The sequence below is a fragment of the Zalophus californianus genome, chromosome 11, assembly GCF_009762305.2.
Source record: "Zalophus californianus isolate mZalCal1 chromosome 11, mZalCal1.pri.v2, whole genome shotgun sequence".
Classification (NCBI taxonomy): domain Eukaryota; kingdom Metazoa; phylum Chordata; class Mammalia; order Carnivora; family Otariidae; genus Zalophus; species Zalophus californianus.
The window spans coordinates 105957992-105975360 of NC_045605.1; the positions used below are offsets into that span (position 1 = coordinate 105957992).

At 49.1% G+C, this 17369-nt stretch overlaps 1 protein-coding gene across 11 annotated transcripts; it reads right to left on the reverse strand.

The window, feature by feature from the left end:
- Nucleotides 1-1468: 1468 nt before the first annotated feature.
- Nucleotides 1469-15616, reverse strand: SF1 (splicing factor 1). 11 transcript variants are annotated; one of them, XM_027578452.2, is made up of 14 exons: nucleotides 15220-15616; nucleotides 13425-13553; nucleotides 10632-10707; nucleotides 7455-7607; nucleotides 7165-7254; nucleotides 6637-6820; nucleotides 6433-6548; nucleotides 6211-6318; nucleotides 5312-5492; nucleotides 4772-5045; nucleotides 4076-4135; nucleotides 3780-3959; nucleotides 2833-3037; nucleotides 1469-2396 (listed from the first exon to the last, which is right to left on the reverse strand). In XM_027578452.2, exons 1-14 carry the CDS (start codon nucleotides 15248-15250, stop codon nucleotides 2267-2269), a joined length of 1917 nt encoding a protein of 638 aa, XP_027434253.1. In that variant the 5' UTR covers nucleotides 15251-15616; the 3' UTR covers nucleotides 1469-2266. The 11 variants fall into 11 exon arrangements, with proteins under 11 accessions (XP_027434253.1, XP_035578602.1, XP_027434247.1 ...); XM_035722709.1 differs by having other exon boundaries at nucleotides 14854-15602; XM_027578446.2 differs by having other exon boundaries at nucleotides 1469-3037; nucleotides 4772-5024.
- Nucleotides 15617-17369: the final 1753 nt, after the last annotated feature.

Below are 17369 nucleotides of genomic sequence, written 5' to 3' on the forward strand. Positions count from 1 at the left end.
GCATTTCTCCTCTCTGCCCACTCTGCCACAAAGGCAGGTGCTCCCTGCACTTCTGAGGGCCAAGCCTTCCTGCTGTCTTCCATCTCAAGGTCTGGAGCTCCTTGGAGAAAGGCCTGAGCCCGATGCCTTAGTTAGCCACTTTGTTCCTCTCCAAAACCTTAACAAAAGCTGACAGCAGGGAGCCGGGAGGGAGCTAGCACAGGAATGGAGCTGGCCCCGGGGGAGGGGGGGGGGAGACGGAGGAGATAGCTAGGCTGCGGTTAAGTCATTTATTGATTTTATTTCTAAAACCCACATAGCGCCACTTTGCCTCTTCCAGAGCTTCAAAGAGCTAATTAACCGCCCAATGAGCCCACCAGGGAAACCAACCTTGTGGGGGAAGCAATGAGGTGAAGCCAAGGTCAAAGAGGGTTGCTAGGCCCCAAGCCCTGCCCCCATTCTGTCAGTTAAGGACAGAAAAAAGATCATTCTCTCCTTTTAGTCAAGTGAAGTTTCAGTCTTGGTTAGGGAAACCCACTAAACTTGCCTTGCTTCCGAGGCTTTGTTAACTCTACTGGCCTATAGCCAAGTAGTCCAGACATCCCGGACAGGGGGCCCACACAACCCGCTTCTGCTCCAAAGAGCTGTGGTCAGATCCAACTTGAAGGTAGAAAGCAGCCCAGGCCAGAGGTGTCCCCACTGCCAGGTGCTGGGGGCAGCAGAAGAGTGCTGTCCCTTAACCTCCCCGAAGGAAGGAAAGGCAATCAGGGAAGGGCAGGCTCAGCACGGCAACAGCTGGGTAAGGACCTCATACCTTGTGGAGCCCTGACGTGGATTCTTCGGGTGCCACAACCAGCACTGCCCACTGCCCCAGATGTGAAAGAACAAGACAACCTGAGACCCCCGCTGCGAAGTGCTTACAAAGCACAAGACGGCATTTTTTTTTTTGCCCCCAGCCATCCCCAAAGCCTGCAGTGCCGGCAGGCTGCAAGTCACCAGCAGAGAAAGAAAAAGCCACTTGACGGTTTTAATTTTAGCTGCTCTGTGCCTCACAGGCAGGATTAGTTAGCTTGACCTTTAGTGCTGATGCCTCCCTAGGCCCAGGGCCTTCCGTCAGGTGGTAGCTTCCAGGCAGAGATCGCAACCAGAGCTCAGCAAATATCGGGGTCCAAGCCCCAGGGAAAGGCCTTCAAAACAACAGGGACCAGGGGATTGAGGGGTGATGGGGGTGGGTGGTGGTGAAGAACCTGGTTCTCAGCTGTGAACCAGTAAACAAGGGGGAGATGGTGGGACCACCCACATACTCAGCTTCCACCAGCAAAGCCACACAGGGATGCAGGCAAGAGGCTCCCTAATGAAGGTCCCAGGGGTTCCCCAGAGAGAATGGGATGGCTGGGGCCAAGTGCTGAACGTGGGCAGGTGAGGTAACTTTGGAGCTGCTGCTAAGGGTACAGGGGGTTTGATGAGAAAAGAAAAATGAAGAAACAGACCCAGAAAACCACACTGCTCTTTTATTCAATGGAACATCCCCCTTTTAACGCAGTGTTGAATCATACACCGAAAAAAAAGCCCAGAGAAATTTCTGCAGATAAACCAGTGAAGAGAACGCGCATTATACATTATTGTCAACATAATCACTCCATGAAGGGGGAAGGGGAGAAAAAAGTAGAATGAAAAACAAGGGGCTTAAACCCCTAGACACTGCAAAACATTCAGACGTTTGGGATTAAAATAAAATTTGAAAGGAAACCTTCCAGGAAGGAGAGGAACAAATGGAATCTGAGGCAGCTCAGGTGCTCAGGGAGCAAGGAAAGGACTCTCCAGGGTGGCAGACAAGACCAAGGTAGCTTGGGTGGCCCCACCTACCACTGGCAGGGGTGCCAGGATGGGTGTCGGCCCGGAATCTGGAAATTAACCCACTACTACTCTACCAAGGTGGCAAAAACAAAATGTCACACTACAAAAAAACAAACAACAAAACTGGGGTGGTCATGGCAACCTTGAAAATCTTAGAACCAAAAGTAACCCCCCCTTCCAAATAGCCTGACATCAATGGCCAAAGTTTGCGCCTAAAACCATTTGCTCCCTCCTCTCCTTGGGAAGAGAAGAACAAGGAATGGAGAAAAAGGAAAGGAATCTAATTGCAGCAGAAGATCGGGGAAGAGCATCTCCTTGGACGGAGTCTGAAGAAAGGAAGAGATACGGAAATAACAAAGGAAAAAGAAAAAATTAATAAAAATTTCACGATATGGAGCCAGCGTGTTCCGATTCCGTCCACAAAAATAACTCAGGCTGCTTTGCCGAACCATCCTGTCCACCAGGGGCGCTGCTGAGGCTGTCTGCCTGGAAGGGTCACCAATGGGCGCGGAAAGTCCTCACTCTCATGGCTCGGGCCATCGCCGCCGCGGGGAGGGATCCTGGCGGCCCGGTTTGGGGAGAGGCAAAGGGAGTTGGGTGAGGAGAGAAAGAAGACAAAGAAGACACTCGATGCTACGGGGCGCCAGGAGAGCCCAAGCTGGCGCCCCTACTATCGCCTGCCCGTTCCCAAGCGAGTCCTCAGTCGCTTGGCCCAGCCCGGTGCGTGCACACACACACATGCGTGCACACAAATCACATGCGTGCATCCCAATGTCTGGCTCCATATGGTGAGGTTCGGCGTGTGTTTAAACGAGACCAATTCTCTCTCTCTATAATATATATTTTCTTAAAAAAAACCGAGTCTAGTTCTGTGGTGGAGGCGGTGGGGGAGCTGGAGGCATCCCGAAGGGCGGCATGCCCGCCACCCCCATGCCCATCATGGTGACAAAGTTAGAAGGGTCCATGGGAGGCGGAGGAGGAGGGGGCGGGGCATACATCATGCCGGCGGAACCAGGCGGCGGAGGCGGCGGAGGGGGAGGGGCCCCGGGCGGCAGAGGCGGCTGGACCCCGGGGGGCAGGGGCACCATAGTGGGGTTGCCTTGCATCTGAGGGGCTCCTGGAGAAGCTGCGGCAGCCGCCTGCTGCTGTTGCCATGGCGGGATGGACCCTGTGCCAGCGCTCGTGGTGGTAGTCGTCGTATCTGGGGTGGTAAAGAAGCCCAAGGTCACACGCGCGGGGGCACACCGCGGCTCTCTGCGGCTGCTGCCTTGGGATGGGGGGGCGAGGGGCGCCTGCTCCTTGCTTGGCATGCGGTACGGTGGTGGGGGGCGGGCGGGCGGGGCTGTCCTGGCGATGGGGAGTGGAGGGGTGGGCAGGACTACCCTGGGGTCAGCCTCGAGGTCTCTGGGCTTAGCAGAGCAAGCCCTTTGTCACCAGTGCCCCTAGAAGGGCTGAGGGGAAGGTACCAGACACAAGAACCGGCTCTGACATCCCTCCGCCCATCCGCCGCCACCACCGAACGGCACATTCAACCTCAAGGCCACAGCTACTCTCCCCACAGCCCGGTCCCAGCCCTGCCGTCTCTCAGGCCCCAATCACGTCCCTGTGCGCAGCATGCAAGCACCCTCCCCACCCCAGCCTTACACACAGGCTCGGGCCAGCCAGCAGCCGGCAGCTCTCGCAGCCCAGCCCAGCCCGTGACAGCCTGGATTTCTGGCACCCTACCTACGATGGCAGGTTCCCTCCAAGTCCCCCAAAACCGCTCCCCAGACACAACCACACCAAACATCAGCTCTCTTCCCCAAGACCCCCAGGGGCCACGAGGCCCTTTCTGCTTACACCCCCAGCAGAGAACGGCGTCTCCTCCCTGGCTGTCTGCCTGCCTCTGTGAGCCCCACCTCCCCATCCCACCCACCCCCACAAGCCCCAAATAGTCCACTCACTTTGCTGCCATGGCAAGGGGGTACTGGAAGCCATACTGCTGCTGGGCGGAGGGGGTGGCGGAGGCTGCTGCTGCTGCTGCTGCCATGGGGGAAGAGGGCCAGAGGGAGGGGGCGGGGGCTGCCCACTGGGCGGCGGCGGCGGCGGCGGCATCATGCCCATAGGCGGCGGCGGCATCATACCTGCAGGAAGGCGGACGCGAGGATGAGGCCTCAGGGGAGGAGAGGGACTCGGGACGGAGACCCTACTCCCAGGCCCAGGGCATACCCCAGAGTAAGCAGATGACGGGCCGTATTACCTTTTCCTTGATGCAGGCGATAGACCCCAGAGCCCACAGGCGTACTTCCCAGGTACTGATCTTGATGGAAGGAAAGAGCAGGGACTTAGCAGGACATTTGAACTGGCCAGGGAAGATGCCCCCACCGACAGCTTATTTGGTTCACACAGCTCGCAACCACTACCCTTGTAAGAACCATTCTGTCGGGCGCCTGGGTGGCTCAGTTGGTTGGGTGACTGCCTTCGGCTCAGGTCATGATCCCGGGATCCCGGAGTCCCGGGATCAAGTCCCACATCGGGTTCCCTTGCTCAGCAGGGAGTCTGCTTCTCCCTCTGACCCTCTTCCCTCTAGTGCTATCTCTCATTCTCTCTCTCTCAAATAAATAAATAAAAATCTTAAAAAAAAAAAACGTTCTGTCAAAAGCTCATGATTTAATGTATGGTGATTAACATAACAATAAAAAATTTTAAGAAAAAAAAAAAAAAGAACCGTTCTGCAATCTGGAACCTTGCCTTTAAGACGTAGGTCTATGTCTACCCCACACACAAACCACTTCCTAAACCAGGATGAAGTCTTGCTCCTTCTGGAGCCCCAGCCTTGGCAGGAGACCCAATGTAATACCCAGCCACTTTTGAGAGCTGCTTCTGGTTCGCAGCAACCTGACGTCACCCTTGCTTATCCCAAAGCCCCAAGGTTTCTGGTCTGACACTTACTTACCCATTGGAGGAGGGCCATGATGCCCAGGTGGGTGGGGGCCCTGGTTCATCGGTGGTGGTGGCGGCTGCATCCAAGGGGGTGGGGGTCCGTTAGGGTTGTGCTGCATGGGATGTCCACCATGCCCACCTGTCAGGCTGGGTAATGGGTGTGGGAAGCTGTGGGGGCCACCTCCAGGCCCACCAGGACCACCTCCATGCATGCCATGGTAGGGCCGACTCTCTGAAGGGCCAGAATTCATCCAAGGTGGGCGGCTCTGGGTGGTAGACATGAGAGACTATGTGAGAGCATTTCCCGCCAACGTCCCCGCCTGCTCCCCCTGGTGGCAACACTGTTCTTTCGGCTGTGCCAAGAGGACCAAAAACACAGGAGGACAGGACCTTCCTCAAGTGAAAGATCCCCAAACATCCTGACACCCGGAAGAACAATGTTGCCAGCCATGTCTGTCAACGTGCTCTACCCAAAGCACCTGGTCACAGCCCTCAGTCTCTGAGGAAGAGAATGGGGGCGGCCAGACCACAAGAACCAGCCCCTGAAACTCACCGGTGGAGGTGGGTTGTTGGCGGGAGCAGCAGGTCGAGGTGCACTGGCCAGGGGCGTGGTGGCGGGCCCAGAGGTGGAGCCCACAGATGCCGGCACCGGTGCTTCGCCCAGTTCAGCCATAAGAGACAAATATTCTTTATCCATCCGTGCTTTATCCTGAGCTGACTGGGGGTCACCAGGCCTGAAGACAGGATAAGGAACACAGAGAAAGAAAGAGAGAGAGAAGAGAGAAAAAAATTCATTAAGAAATAAAGTTCTATCCTGTAGAAGAACTGACTTAAGAGTTTTTTGAGGAAACCAATCATCCTTTCTAACCGTTCCTCAAAATAGTCTCATCAAGTCCTCAGTTCTGTGCCCAGCTCTGCATCTGGGAGACCACATGGATTTCTGCCACAACAGAAAAGATCGAGAGCACCCAGCCAGCCACACGAGCCAGGAAAGCACAGGCTCTTCCAAAGAGCAAACCTTCATCAAATCCTACATTCCCAGTTTGAGGGAAGGAAGGCCTATGCAAGACTAGAGCACCTGCCAGGTTTTCCAAAGGAGAACAAAGTAGAAAAATGTTGCTATCAAGTGCTGGTTCAAAACTGGTCAAAAATCCAGATGGCTTCTGAAACCGATCCTAAGCAGCAAAAAGTAGTTAATACTGAGCCACAGTGGAAACATTTACACTCAGGATGGAAATTTCTAGTTTTCCTGAATTGAAGATGAGGCACAAAATACTGGCGTTCGCACAAGCTGCTTCTCATCATCCCAGGCTTTAACAGCACACCAATACAGACCACATTCACAGAAAGGAAGCTTCTCTAGAGTCCAAAGGTTAACAGCAACCAACCAACACACTCAAGAAATGTCTTGAACACCGCGGCTACAAAGAAGCCATAATCCCAGGCCCTCACCTTTGGAATTTGCAATCGGAAGCAATGTGTCCAGCCCCACCACATTTGGTACACACTGTGGTATTGGTAATGCTGCGTGTCTCTGAGCTCTGCCAGGGTCTTAAGATCCTGTCGAGGAACAAGGGGGGGAAAAAAAAAGTCACGTTAAGGGCTACGGCCAAGCTTCCTACTTCCACAGGTTCTTCAGCTTTGCACACTTTCCACTCTAAACTGATCACAGACCTGTTATCATCTTCCCGAAGGGTCCCATTCAAGCGAGCCAACTCCCGAAGCTGCATCTTCCGTAGATCATTCTGGTCCTCAGGGGTCTCAATACCCTGCTTCAGGATGTTTCTTATCTAGTGGAGATGCAAGGGGCACAGTTACATAAAGCGCTGGGGCCACCACTAGATTTCTAGCAAGAAGCTTCCTTTCTGGCTGCCTCACCTGTTCCACAGCTTTCTTCACATTCTCCATGGTGTTGGCGGTAACTAGGGCATGAAGTGGCTCATCCTCTCCAGGGAGCATCTGGCCATCTTTGCGGCCAACTTTCCCTTCTTTAACAGACCCTTTCCCCCGGATCATAATCTTGGCATTACATTCCTTCTCTATGTTCTTCAAGGTGTTCCCTCTATCAGGGGCAGAAAAAGTTGAATTATTAGATTTGATAGGCAAGTTCCCGTGCCAGAGGGGACAGAGTGGGCAGATCACACCGGCAGGAAACCATGAGTGCAAGAGTTGGATTTTCCCACCAAGAGCTCCATGATCTCTTTTGAGTTAAGGGCAGCCACACCAAATCCACAAGATTTGAGTTCTCTGCAGTAAAATGGGGTTGAAGAGATTTTCTCACAGAAAAGTGTGAACTCCCACCAAAAACAGGAAGGGAAGCCATCAATGGCACCCAGCTGGGCCTCAGACCCACACGGCTCACGGTTTCGGAACACTCCTGTAGCCCACAGGGTAGCAGTTACTCACCTGGGCCCAATCAGCAGACCCACGAAGTTGATTTCTGGATACTCGTCTTGTGGAATCATTACTTTATCGCTCACGCGCGTTGCTGGAGGTCTAAAAAAGAAAAGACTCATAGACTCTGCATGTTTCTGAACAGGACACAACCCACAGCTTTTAGAACTAACCCTGCTACCATGTATTAACTATACACGATTTCAGGACAAGAGGTATGACGTTAGTACCAAAATAGTTCCACCAGATCACACATGATCTGTACGTGTCCTTGGCCTGGACAACCTAGCCCCTCTGCTTACTTGTAATCTGCAGGTGGCTTGAAATCAGGGTTGAGGGCAACCATCTCCGTGATGAGGTTATGCCGCTCCTCTTCAAGCTTTTTGCGTGTGCGGAACTCGCGGGTGTTAAGCCGCTTCCCCTCGCTATTGTAGATGGGCTCAGGGGAAGGGGACCTGTGGGAAACAGATCACCGTTACTGCTCTGCCTTCACTCTTCTCATCCCACATGGGCTAAAATTAGTCTTCCCCAGCCCCTCTGCCTCTCAGACCCTAACACAACACTCTTCGGAGGAACCGACCGTAACGTGTGCTACTCAAGATCGTGTGGAATGGGGAGATGAAAGCTGGCTTAGCATTAGGGGGACTGGGGTGTGTGTGAGAAAGAAAAAAAAGGTCTTGCTTCTAAGTGTTGAGAAGAAAAAAGTCTGTCCTTCTGGGGGAAAATCTTTGGACTGTAAATGGCAAGGACAGTATCATCCTCTGGAGTCTTCTTGCCAAATATGGATTTTTCATTTTAAAAAACTGTACATTATTACAACTTTATGAACCACGGAAACCCAAAAGTTTAGGTAAAATGTGAACTCTTGCAGAGCTCGTGCCCTATCAGGAAGAGTGTCTGCACCCCTGCCACATAGTATGAGCTCTTTAACCCAATGCAACTGGGACTCAAGGCTGCTGCAGCTACTTGGCCCCACAATGGAGAGAGATGGTTCAAGGCTTCGTCTCTGCTTTTCCTTCAATGGCCTGGCTGGCTGTGTCCAAGGCCCAGGAGTCAACCTGTTTTCTGGCTGTTCGAGGTTGGGGAGTCTGGGTAGAGAAAAACGTTAACGTGCTAAAGCAGCTTCTGCTAGAGGCTGCAAATGCAGATTTGGTCAAGTACTTGTCTAGGGTCTGGACCTGCAAACGGCAAGGGGAAAACCTAGGATTCTCCACCAGAGTTTACAAGTCCAGAAAGCAGATTTTCTCTCTCTCATTTTTTTAAGGAGTAAAATGCTGTTGCTACAAGTAAAAAATAGTAATGATAAAATGGTCAGTTTACCACAGCTGGATTTTGCGGTAATAAAAAAAGAGAAGTTACACTCCTAGAATTCTGAGTTGAGATTACAAAAAGGACCATAGCTTGATATTCTGAATGAAAATTTAGTAGCAGCTGCAAGAAGGGAAGAGACCATGTGGATCAGGTTATTAAAAAAACATCCTGAAAGTAGTCAAGACTCCTATACCCTTGGTTTAGTTGAGAGAACCTTGCCTAGTTGGAGAGCAAGGACTGAACTCGGCTGCTCCCACTGTCTTCAGCCTAAAGGGAACCATGTCATACCACGTTACACACACGATGGAATAAAAGGTCAGGTTTGTTCATGGCTAATGACGGCTAAATGACACCTCCGTTTCTAGCGTTTATATAAACTGTTAACACAATCCAGTAATAATGAACAAAAGCAAACATACCCCAGCTCATTAGACTATCATCTTATACATTTAAGTCTACAAGAGATTTTTAAAACATTTTTAAGTGTGCAACTTAAGCAACATCAAAATAGCATAGTGGCTTAATATTGAGAATACACCTTCTTAGGAAATAACCTCAGTAAGGTAAGAAACTCATGCAGTTCCCTCCAACCTGGGCTCAAAAGCAAAACCAGTCAGGCATTAGGCCCTCTTTCAAACTGAATACAAGGGAGGAAAAAACTGCTCTGGTTTTATTTCTAACGTGCTTGACGTTTCTAATTCCCACCCCGTAGCTGTCTAGAATTAAGCGTTTCTGGCTAATCAACAAAACAAGGTTTACCAGTACCAAATTGGTCATTTAAAAGCCTCACAACAGTTTAATCTCTTCCCAAATTGTGGATGTGAAAAGGCAAAAGCTAATATTCTAGAGATTAGACTGGCCCAACTTCTTCACTTCAAAGAGGCATCGTATAAATCAACTAAACTCTAATCCCATTTCTCCAGGAAGCAAAGGTTTGTTAAAAATTCAACCTTTTGAGGAATTGCCTGGTAACCTGTTAGACGTATTATAAAGGGAAAAAGGCCAAAAAAGCACTCAACAGTTGTGGTCTACAACCTACAATGCAAATCTTTAAAAAAAAAAAAATATATATATATATATATATGTATATATATAAAACACAACACAACCCTCCAACCAAAATCTGCAGGTAAAAAAATAATAAATTTCATTAAGTAAAATTAAAGAGCCCATGTGGAGAGATTAAGTTAATTTGTTCCCTGGCAAAGGGCAGCAGAAAGATGCGTAAGTGAGTGGCTTCTAAAATCATTACATCATCTTCCTGATTTAACAAGCCATTAATTGGGTAATAAAAGCTAAAAACACTACTTTTTAAAGTGAAGTGTTTTCAACTATGCCGCATGCACTAAGAGCAATTTCACGGAGAGGGAGGCATACTGCCCTTCTATTAAATGGACCAGATTTAGCTGTTCAAAGTTCAACCAGCCAATAAAATTCCTGGTTAAAAAGTTCATTTCCCTCAGACTTTTTACTTTTCAAAGGTGAGAGAAATTGTAAACTGAAAGGACATGACCACAGGTGTTTGAAGACCACACTCTTAAAAAATAAAGGTGACTTAGGGTTGGTTGCTAGCCTTCCCAAAACAGGCGAGAATATTCTGGCCCCTCCCAATAACCCCAGGCAATGGCCAAGGCGGAAAATTCACTGGCAGTGAAGGAAGCTGGTTAGAAATCTCATCTATTTTAAAACCATCTCAAAACCATGAGCAGGAAGACTGCAGCAATGAGCTAACCAGACTGAGCTTCTGGTCTGCTCAAATTCAGTGATGCTCAAAAATATTCTTAATCCCTGCACCGTGTACCTGTGAGAAAAGCTCTACACCCTCGGCTTTCAACCAAAGCAGTTACTGAAAGGCTGGTTAACGGGCCACCTCACTGTCCCTACGGGTGGGTAAATCAGGTTAAAATCTACGTGCTTACCAACTGGAAACCAGATGTCCATTTTCCCGTAACTTTTTATTCTGCTAGTAATTTTCATTCCAATTTTCTAACTGACGACGACTGACCATACGGATTGCTAATTAAACCCTAGGCCCCAAAATGGTCAGAGTATTATCACAGTCGTCTTACTAGGATTTCATTGAACTGACACAATATGTTGCCACCAGTAAAACGTATTGAGAAAAAGGTAAAAGCGTTACTGTCAGCTGGTTAAAACTGTTTCCCAACCTGTCCTCAGGGTTAGGGGGGATGCCCAGGTCTCCTGTGCGCAGTTTACGAGTCAGGTCTTCTATCTGCAGTTGCACTGGAAGAAACCAGGTTAGGAAAGAAAAAAAAAGGATGGAAAAAAGACAATGTTACCAAAAAACATCTCAAATCTCAACAACAAGCATGAAGAACTCGGAGACTTTGAAAGGGACGATTGATCAGTGAACACATTGAGGCAAAAACCCCCAACCACCTATCGGCAGGAGTCCATTTACATCTATAGGTATTTTTCACTTCAAAATGGTTATCACTTAAGGAAGCAAACAGTTTGTTGGAAGAGGGGTTAGCAGTATAGACTGTTCACTAAGGCTAACATCAAAGCAATTATTAGGTGTTTCACCTCTCCCTCCCCTCCAAGGCTTGCTATACAATTGGCACCCAGAACAAACCATGTTATGTTATCACCAATACCCTGTTCCCAACCAAATTACTTCGAGGGCAAGACTCTTGAGAGTTTATTTTTCTTCATTAAATATTAAGCATAGCCCAAAATGAAATCCAATTAACATGGGACAAGGAAAAATACCAGTTGAGCAAAGATCATTTTCATTGATACCAGGTTCAAAATTCCTTCAACATGTAAGACATTTAATAACCAATTCAACACCTCATAAAAAGCCCATTATACATACTCAACCAGATCCGTACTAATAAGGATCTCCCAAAACCTGTTGCTTTTATTCAAGTCTTAGGTAACAATCCATATACCTTAATCAACCAGTAACCATAAGACGTTAAGAAGTCTGTTCTCAGACTTGCTCCTCATGAGGGGAGTAAAAGTAGGGGATGTAGAAAATATAAAGTGTGGGTCAAGGAGAATGTGCGTGGCCCTCAGATCTTGACAAAATGAGGCTGTACATAAAAAGGAGAGGAAGGTTTCACAAAAGTTCAATGATTCCAGGGAAATGTTACCCGGGTGACTTCTCAAGATAAGGGCCAACTGTAGAGCCAGATCACGGTCTTCAGTGTGCTGAAGAACCACCTGTTTCTTACCTTTGCGGCATCTGAGAGTTGCGAGCAGGCATCTCTAATAAGGACAAGTCTTAGTGGGTTGGGTTAAAGTTGAGCTGGCTCCAAAACAGGATTAATGCATGTCTTAACCCAAGATAACCTTCTAATTTTAAATACACCCCACAGGGCTATACCACATACCCATTCCAACTCCAACCTGAAAACCCACATTCACATCAAGAGAAGATATTGGGGGCATTGTACAAAGCAATGTGTACCCTGAGAGACAGAAGATGAATTAAGATACATAGATTCCCTAAGCTCTTCTATGCCAGAAAACTTCTGACTTGACAGTCAAGTATTTAGCTCAAGAACTCAAGGTGAAAGTCAGCTTCATGGAGGCAGGCAGCCCTCCTAATTGAACTGTAGGGGTGTGGGGTCTGACCTGAGGAAAACTGGAACTTACATCAGAAGTTTGTGATCTTTCTTGGAGCTGAGATCTACACTGGCCTCTGCTTTGGCTCTATCCATTTTCATTAGAGCTATAAATACCCTCAGGGCTCAGTGCCTTAACTCCCTGCACAGGAAGAGAACTGGAGATGTAGAGAGTAAGTCTGTTTCCCCCTCTTTCTAAGTCTGCTTGTGTCCTTGGAATGTCATTCCACTAAGGACATTTCCACAACGTTGTAAAGACCCAGGCCGATCTAATGAGACAAGCGGGTGGGTGGAAGTAAATTGAACAGTGGGGAAAGAAGAAATATTAGTACTGTGAAAACAAGGTACAATTCCAACACCTCAAAACTCTCAGCAGTTAAAAAAGGTAAGATATAACGATCCTCAAGAATAACACATGCCAGCCTTGAAGCTTTTGCTCTGTGTACAGCCTCATAGGCCTAGGCGGCCTTTGCCCTAATTTACTCCCAAGGGGATGTTTATTTGGTTAGTAGGAAATGTTCATCGAGTGAACTTTTTGGAGACAGCTGCAGATACATGAATAAAGGTGAAACTCGCATTAAAAACCTTATATTTAAAAAAAAAGTAATTTTGAGATTAACTTCATTTACACTGTGGACAATTATTGTTAATTCCTGAAATTTCCCCACAGATAAGATCTTTTATCCTACCACCTCGTTCCATATCCAAGTAGTACCCCTTTCCCAGCAGAGTTCTTTGATAGTAAATAATAAAAGAGCCCTCGTTTTAAGACAGCTCTCCAAAGACCAAACCAGAAAAGATGCTGAAGGAAAGGTTAAATTCAACAAAATGGTAAAAAGGGGTGCACTGTTCAACACTTTCAGGACCACTCTTTGATTAAACTGAGTTTTTCTTTACAGAAAGTACCTATAAAAAGTAAAAGACCACATTTGAAGGGGAGGGAGAAATATGAAAATGGTGAAAGGCCATGCTGTGAAAAAGGTACTTAGTTTATAATACCTGCAGTGTTCTCCACTGAGGCCGTGTCCAGAGAGGCAGAAGACACTCACCTCACCAAATGGCAATGACAGCAGCTGAAAAGGGTGGGGTGGGGTGCTGGACTGGGACTACCCTCACTCCTAAGTGGGTCCCTCTACCTTCCTGGCACTCATGGAGAACACTGCTGTTACAAACAGACCAAAACAAGGAGCTTCAAATGCAAGACTTACAGAGTAAAAACTGATGGGTTACGTCAAAGTCACGAAAGTACACCTGACCGTACCTCATCTCGAACAAGACTTTAAGGTCTCAACTTATAACATGTAAAATGTTGCTCAGAATAAATCGTATCAATCTAACAACGTATTTGGATGCAGAACGTGTATTTACCTATATACGCTCTCTCTTGCTCCCTCGTCAGTCCGGGGGGGATGACCGTAGGCATTCCCGGAATCACCGTCTTCTGTTCCATTGTATCCTGGTTCCAGCGGCTCCTCTTCCGCTTCTTACTTGGGAAGTCTGAAGGCAGATAAAGTCCATCAAATGCAAATATAAACCAGCAAACTAATTACCAACAGGCAGTTCAGGATACTTATGATACTAGACACGACCTCGGCAGACTGGGAAACTGAGAACTCGACCTAAAATGTATATGGCAAAAAAATGAACACAAACCCGAGAATTCAGAGACACACGGCCACCACAAGGGTACCTGGCTCTGGATACGAAAAGGTAACATTTCACATTTATAATACGTATCCAAAAAAACCGTGAAGTATGTAAACAAGCAAACACATCTTTCAGATATGCGACATCAACCATGAGTGTTTTAAAAGCCCCAGGGGAGACAAGGTATACTGAATAATCATACCTTGGTAAGGCAAGATTGGGGAAACTGCTGATTCTTCTCACCTCCACTCCCCACCAGTCACCTTTCTAAATGGGCCGAACACAACCAAACCTAGAATTTACTAAATGAAAAAGCCCAGTTCTTCAACAAGATCACTTTTTTCTTCAGAAATTTAGCCAAGATAAGGATTCAATTTTCCTGGCCAACTAGACACTTAACATCTGAACTCCTAGAGGGTGTATCAAAGTCTGACAAAAAAAAAAAAAAGCTATACAACAGCAGCCAAATCCTCCTCCTCTGATACAAAGGTATAAACTCCATACACATTGGTACACGTAAGTCAGTTCTACTTCCCAGGGGAAAGCCCCAATAACTAAGAGGAGGCATACCAGACTTCTCTAAGATAAATGGAAATTAGGAAAAAATTCCTTCCTCCCAGACCCAACCACAGTCTAAGGATTTTTGACCTCTTCTTTCACTGTAGTGAAAACCTCGCCCTACTATGGAAAGAAAAACTACTCTTGCTACTTTTCTGCCTTTTGAACTTCTCTAGAACCAGGAAGGAGGAGCTCCACATTATCAGCTGACCCTTTCATGCCCTCCTGACATGCACACCCAATACCCCGTCCACCAAATCAACCTACTCGACACCGCTCTCCTATACCAGGGTCTAGAATACGACAGAGACCCCCCCCCCCCCCACCGACCAGATTATAGTCGGGCCACAAAGCCCGGCCGCCACACTGCGCCTGCGCACAACAACCCTCCGCTCTCCCCCCACCCTTCCAGCGCGCGTGCGCACTCGGGGCCCGAGAACCGGGCCGCGCGCCCCGTGGCGCCTCCGCCCGGGGCCTCCCCGTGCGCGCGCGCGCCCCTGCCGCGTGCAGCCTCCGTCGCCGCCGCCGCGCGCCCCTCAGGCGGCCGGGCCCGTCCGCGCGACGCCTCTCGCGCTCTCTCGGCCCGACTCACCTCCTCCGCCGCCGGCCGGGCCCGGCTGCTGGTCCTGACGGGGCGGTTGGGGTGGCGGCGGCTGCGGCGGCGACACGCGCTGGTAGAGCGGCGGCGGAGGGGGAGGCTGCGGCGGCGGGTACGAGGAGCCCGGGGAGGGCGGCGGCGGCGGCGGCTGCTGGGGAGGCGGGGGCGGCGGCGGTGGCGGCGGCGGCAGCGCCGCGAAGGGGAAGGCCGCGGTCAGGGCCCCCACCGAGCCCACGGGCGGGGGCGGCGGCGGCCCGGGCACCAGGAGCCCCGCCCCAGGCCCGGGAGCAGGCGGCGGCCCCGGCTCGAAGCCCCCTTTGGGCCCGGAAAGGGGGGGAAGGCCGGGGGGGCCCAGCTTACCCAGCGGCGTGGCGTTCGCTCCGGTCGCCATGGCGCCCCCGGGGACCGGCACCGGCGGCTCCTTTTAGGCGGCGGTGGCGGCTTCCTTTTCACGAACCTTCCGGGGGGAGGGGACCCGACTGCGCTGCCGCGGAGCGCGTCCTCTCACGCGGCGGGCGGCGGCGGCGCGAGACGCACAAAGAGGGAGGAGAGAGGGCGCCGCGGGGGCGGGCCGGGGGCGACGGGTCCGAGGCCTGGATTGGGCCGAGCCGAGGCAAGGGGGTCGAAATCGGCGGCCTCCAATTGGTGGAGCCTTAGCCCTCCTCGATGCACGCTGGGATTGGCCGGACCGTTAGGCCAGGCGAAGAAATGGCGGCCGAGCCTGGCGAGCTGGGAGGTGTCGCAGCGCGCACTTCATTTGTTACTGCGCGAGCTGAGCTCGGAGTCCAGAAAGGAGGGGATAGGGTGGGGTAAACTCTGTGACGTAGGGGCAAAGGGCTTTCTCATTGGTTGAAGTTGGTTGAGTCAATCATTCTCAGTTGCGTCGTAGTGTCGTGGGATTGGCTGTCGCTTGTTCGATTCTTTTTCTACTCCCCTCCCACGGGGAGCAGCTTCGCTGGGATTAAGCGAGAGGTCGCGGCTGTACCCCGGCTGAACGAGATTTGCCGCCGGGGAGGAGTGGAGCAGGAGCGCGCATGCGTAGACGGGGCAAAGCTACCTCTCCGCCCTACGCTTCAGGGTCGACCCCGGGGTCCGGCGCGGAAGCCCTAAGTGACGTCAATTCTCGATTCCCATGGTAACCCGGAACCGAGGGACGGGGAAGGGGCCGGCGCGCGCCCGTAAACCGGATCCGTTGACGCGCCTCAGGTAAAAAGGGACTTCCTGTTTTCTTTAAAAAAAAAAAAAAAGAAAACGTATAAAATAGTCTTTTTGAAGGATCAAAGCAGTATCTGGGCGTATGGAAGGACACGTAATCTTAGGCGGAAAACAATATAAAGTCAATTCCAAGATTAATTTACAAGCACATTGCATTTCCATTAGAATCTCAACTGGGTTGGGGGTCGATTACATCATCTTAAAATATAATTTTGAAAATAGTGGGGAAACTTGAAAACGAGGTTGAAGAGGAACTTGCTTTTCAGACAATAGGAACAGCACACAAGACAGGGTAATGAAACAGTGATTTTGTTGTAGGAAAGACAGATTAGTGCTACAGAATAGAGACTGGAAATAGATTGATTCCCCATATGTAAGTAGACTCAGTAAAGAAAAAATTTAGCTAACAGATTGTGTAGGGTCCTAAATTAAACAATAAAACAGACCTAGAATACAATACAGGCGACTACCACGGTCATCTAAAGGTAGAGACTTTTAGGGAAACAAAAACTCAGACCAATAAAAGATACAGTTGATCACCAAAGAAATTAAAACTGATGAAAGTCAACAGACAGTTACACATTAGGAAGATATACTTGCCAGACATGATAAAGAGCTAATAAGCAAAGAAGTCTCAAAAACTAATTACAAAATAAGACAAAAACAATAGAAAATGAGCAAAGATTGTAATAGGCAAGTCTCAGAAGAGCAAATCCAAATAGCAAAAAAAAAAAAAAAAAAAGGAAAAGGCACCAGTACCCACCCTCTGCAGGAAAATGCAAATTAAGGTGATAAGGAGGAATCTCTTTATATAACCATCAAAATAGCAAACAACCAATGTGCTAACACTACTGAGAATTTATTTTTTGGAAAGCATTCGTTATCTCTTAAAATTGTACCCCTTTCAAGAAAAATTAAAAATAAGCCTTTTTAATGTATCAGTCCCACTCCTGGGAATCTGCCCCAAAGCAAGGCGTGTGATTATATAATGTAATGTGTTCATGGTCTTCTACTGCATTTACTGCAGCACTGTCTGTAATAGTGAAAACCTGGAAACAAAGTGAGTTTCTTTTAATAAGTGAAGGGTTCAATAAACTGGAATCCCTAACCTATTTTAACAGGCAGACTTGAAAATCAGTTAATTCATACCAACTGATTTAGAAGGACGTCTGTGCTGTTACTAAATAAGAAAAGCAGAGAGATATTACATGATCTTGTTTTTGTAAAACCCTGTACATGTGTGCATGTGCCTGTCCGCGTTTGATTATGCGAGGACAGAGAAAGCTATAGAAGGG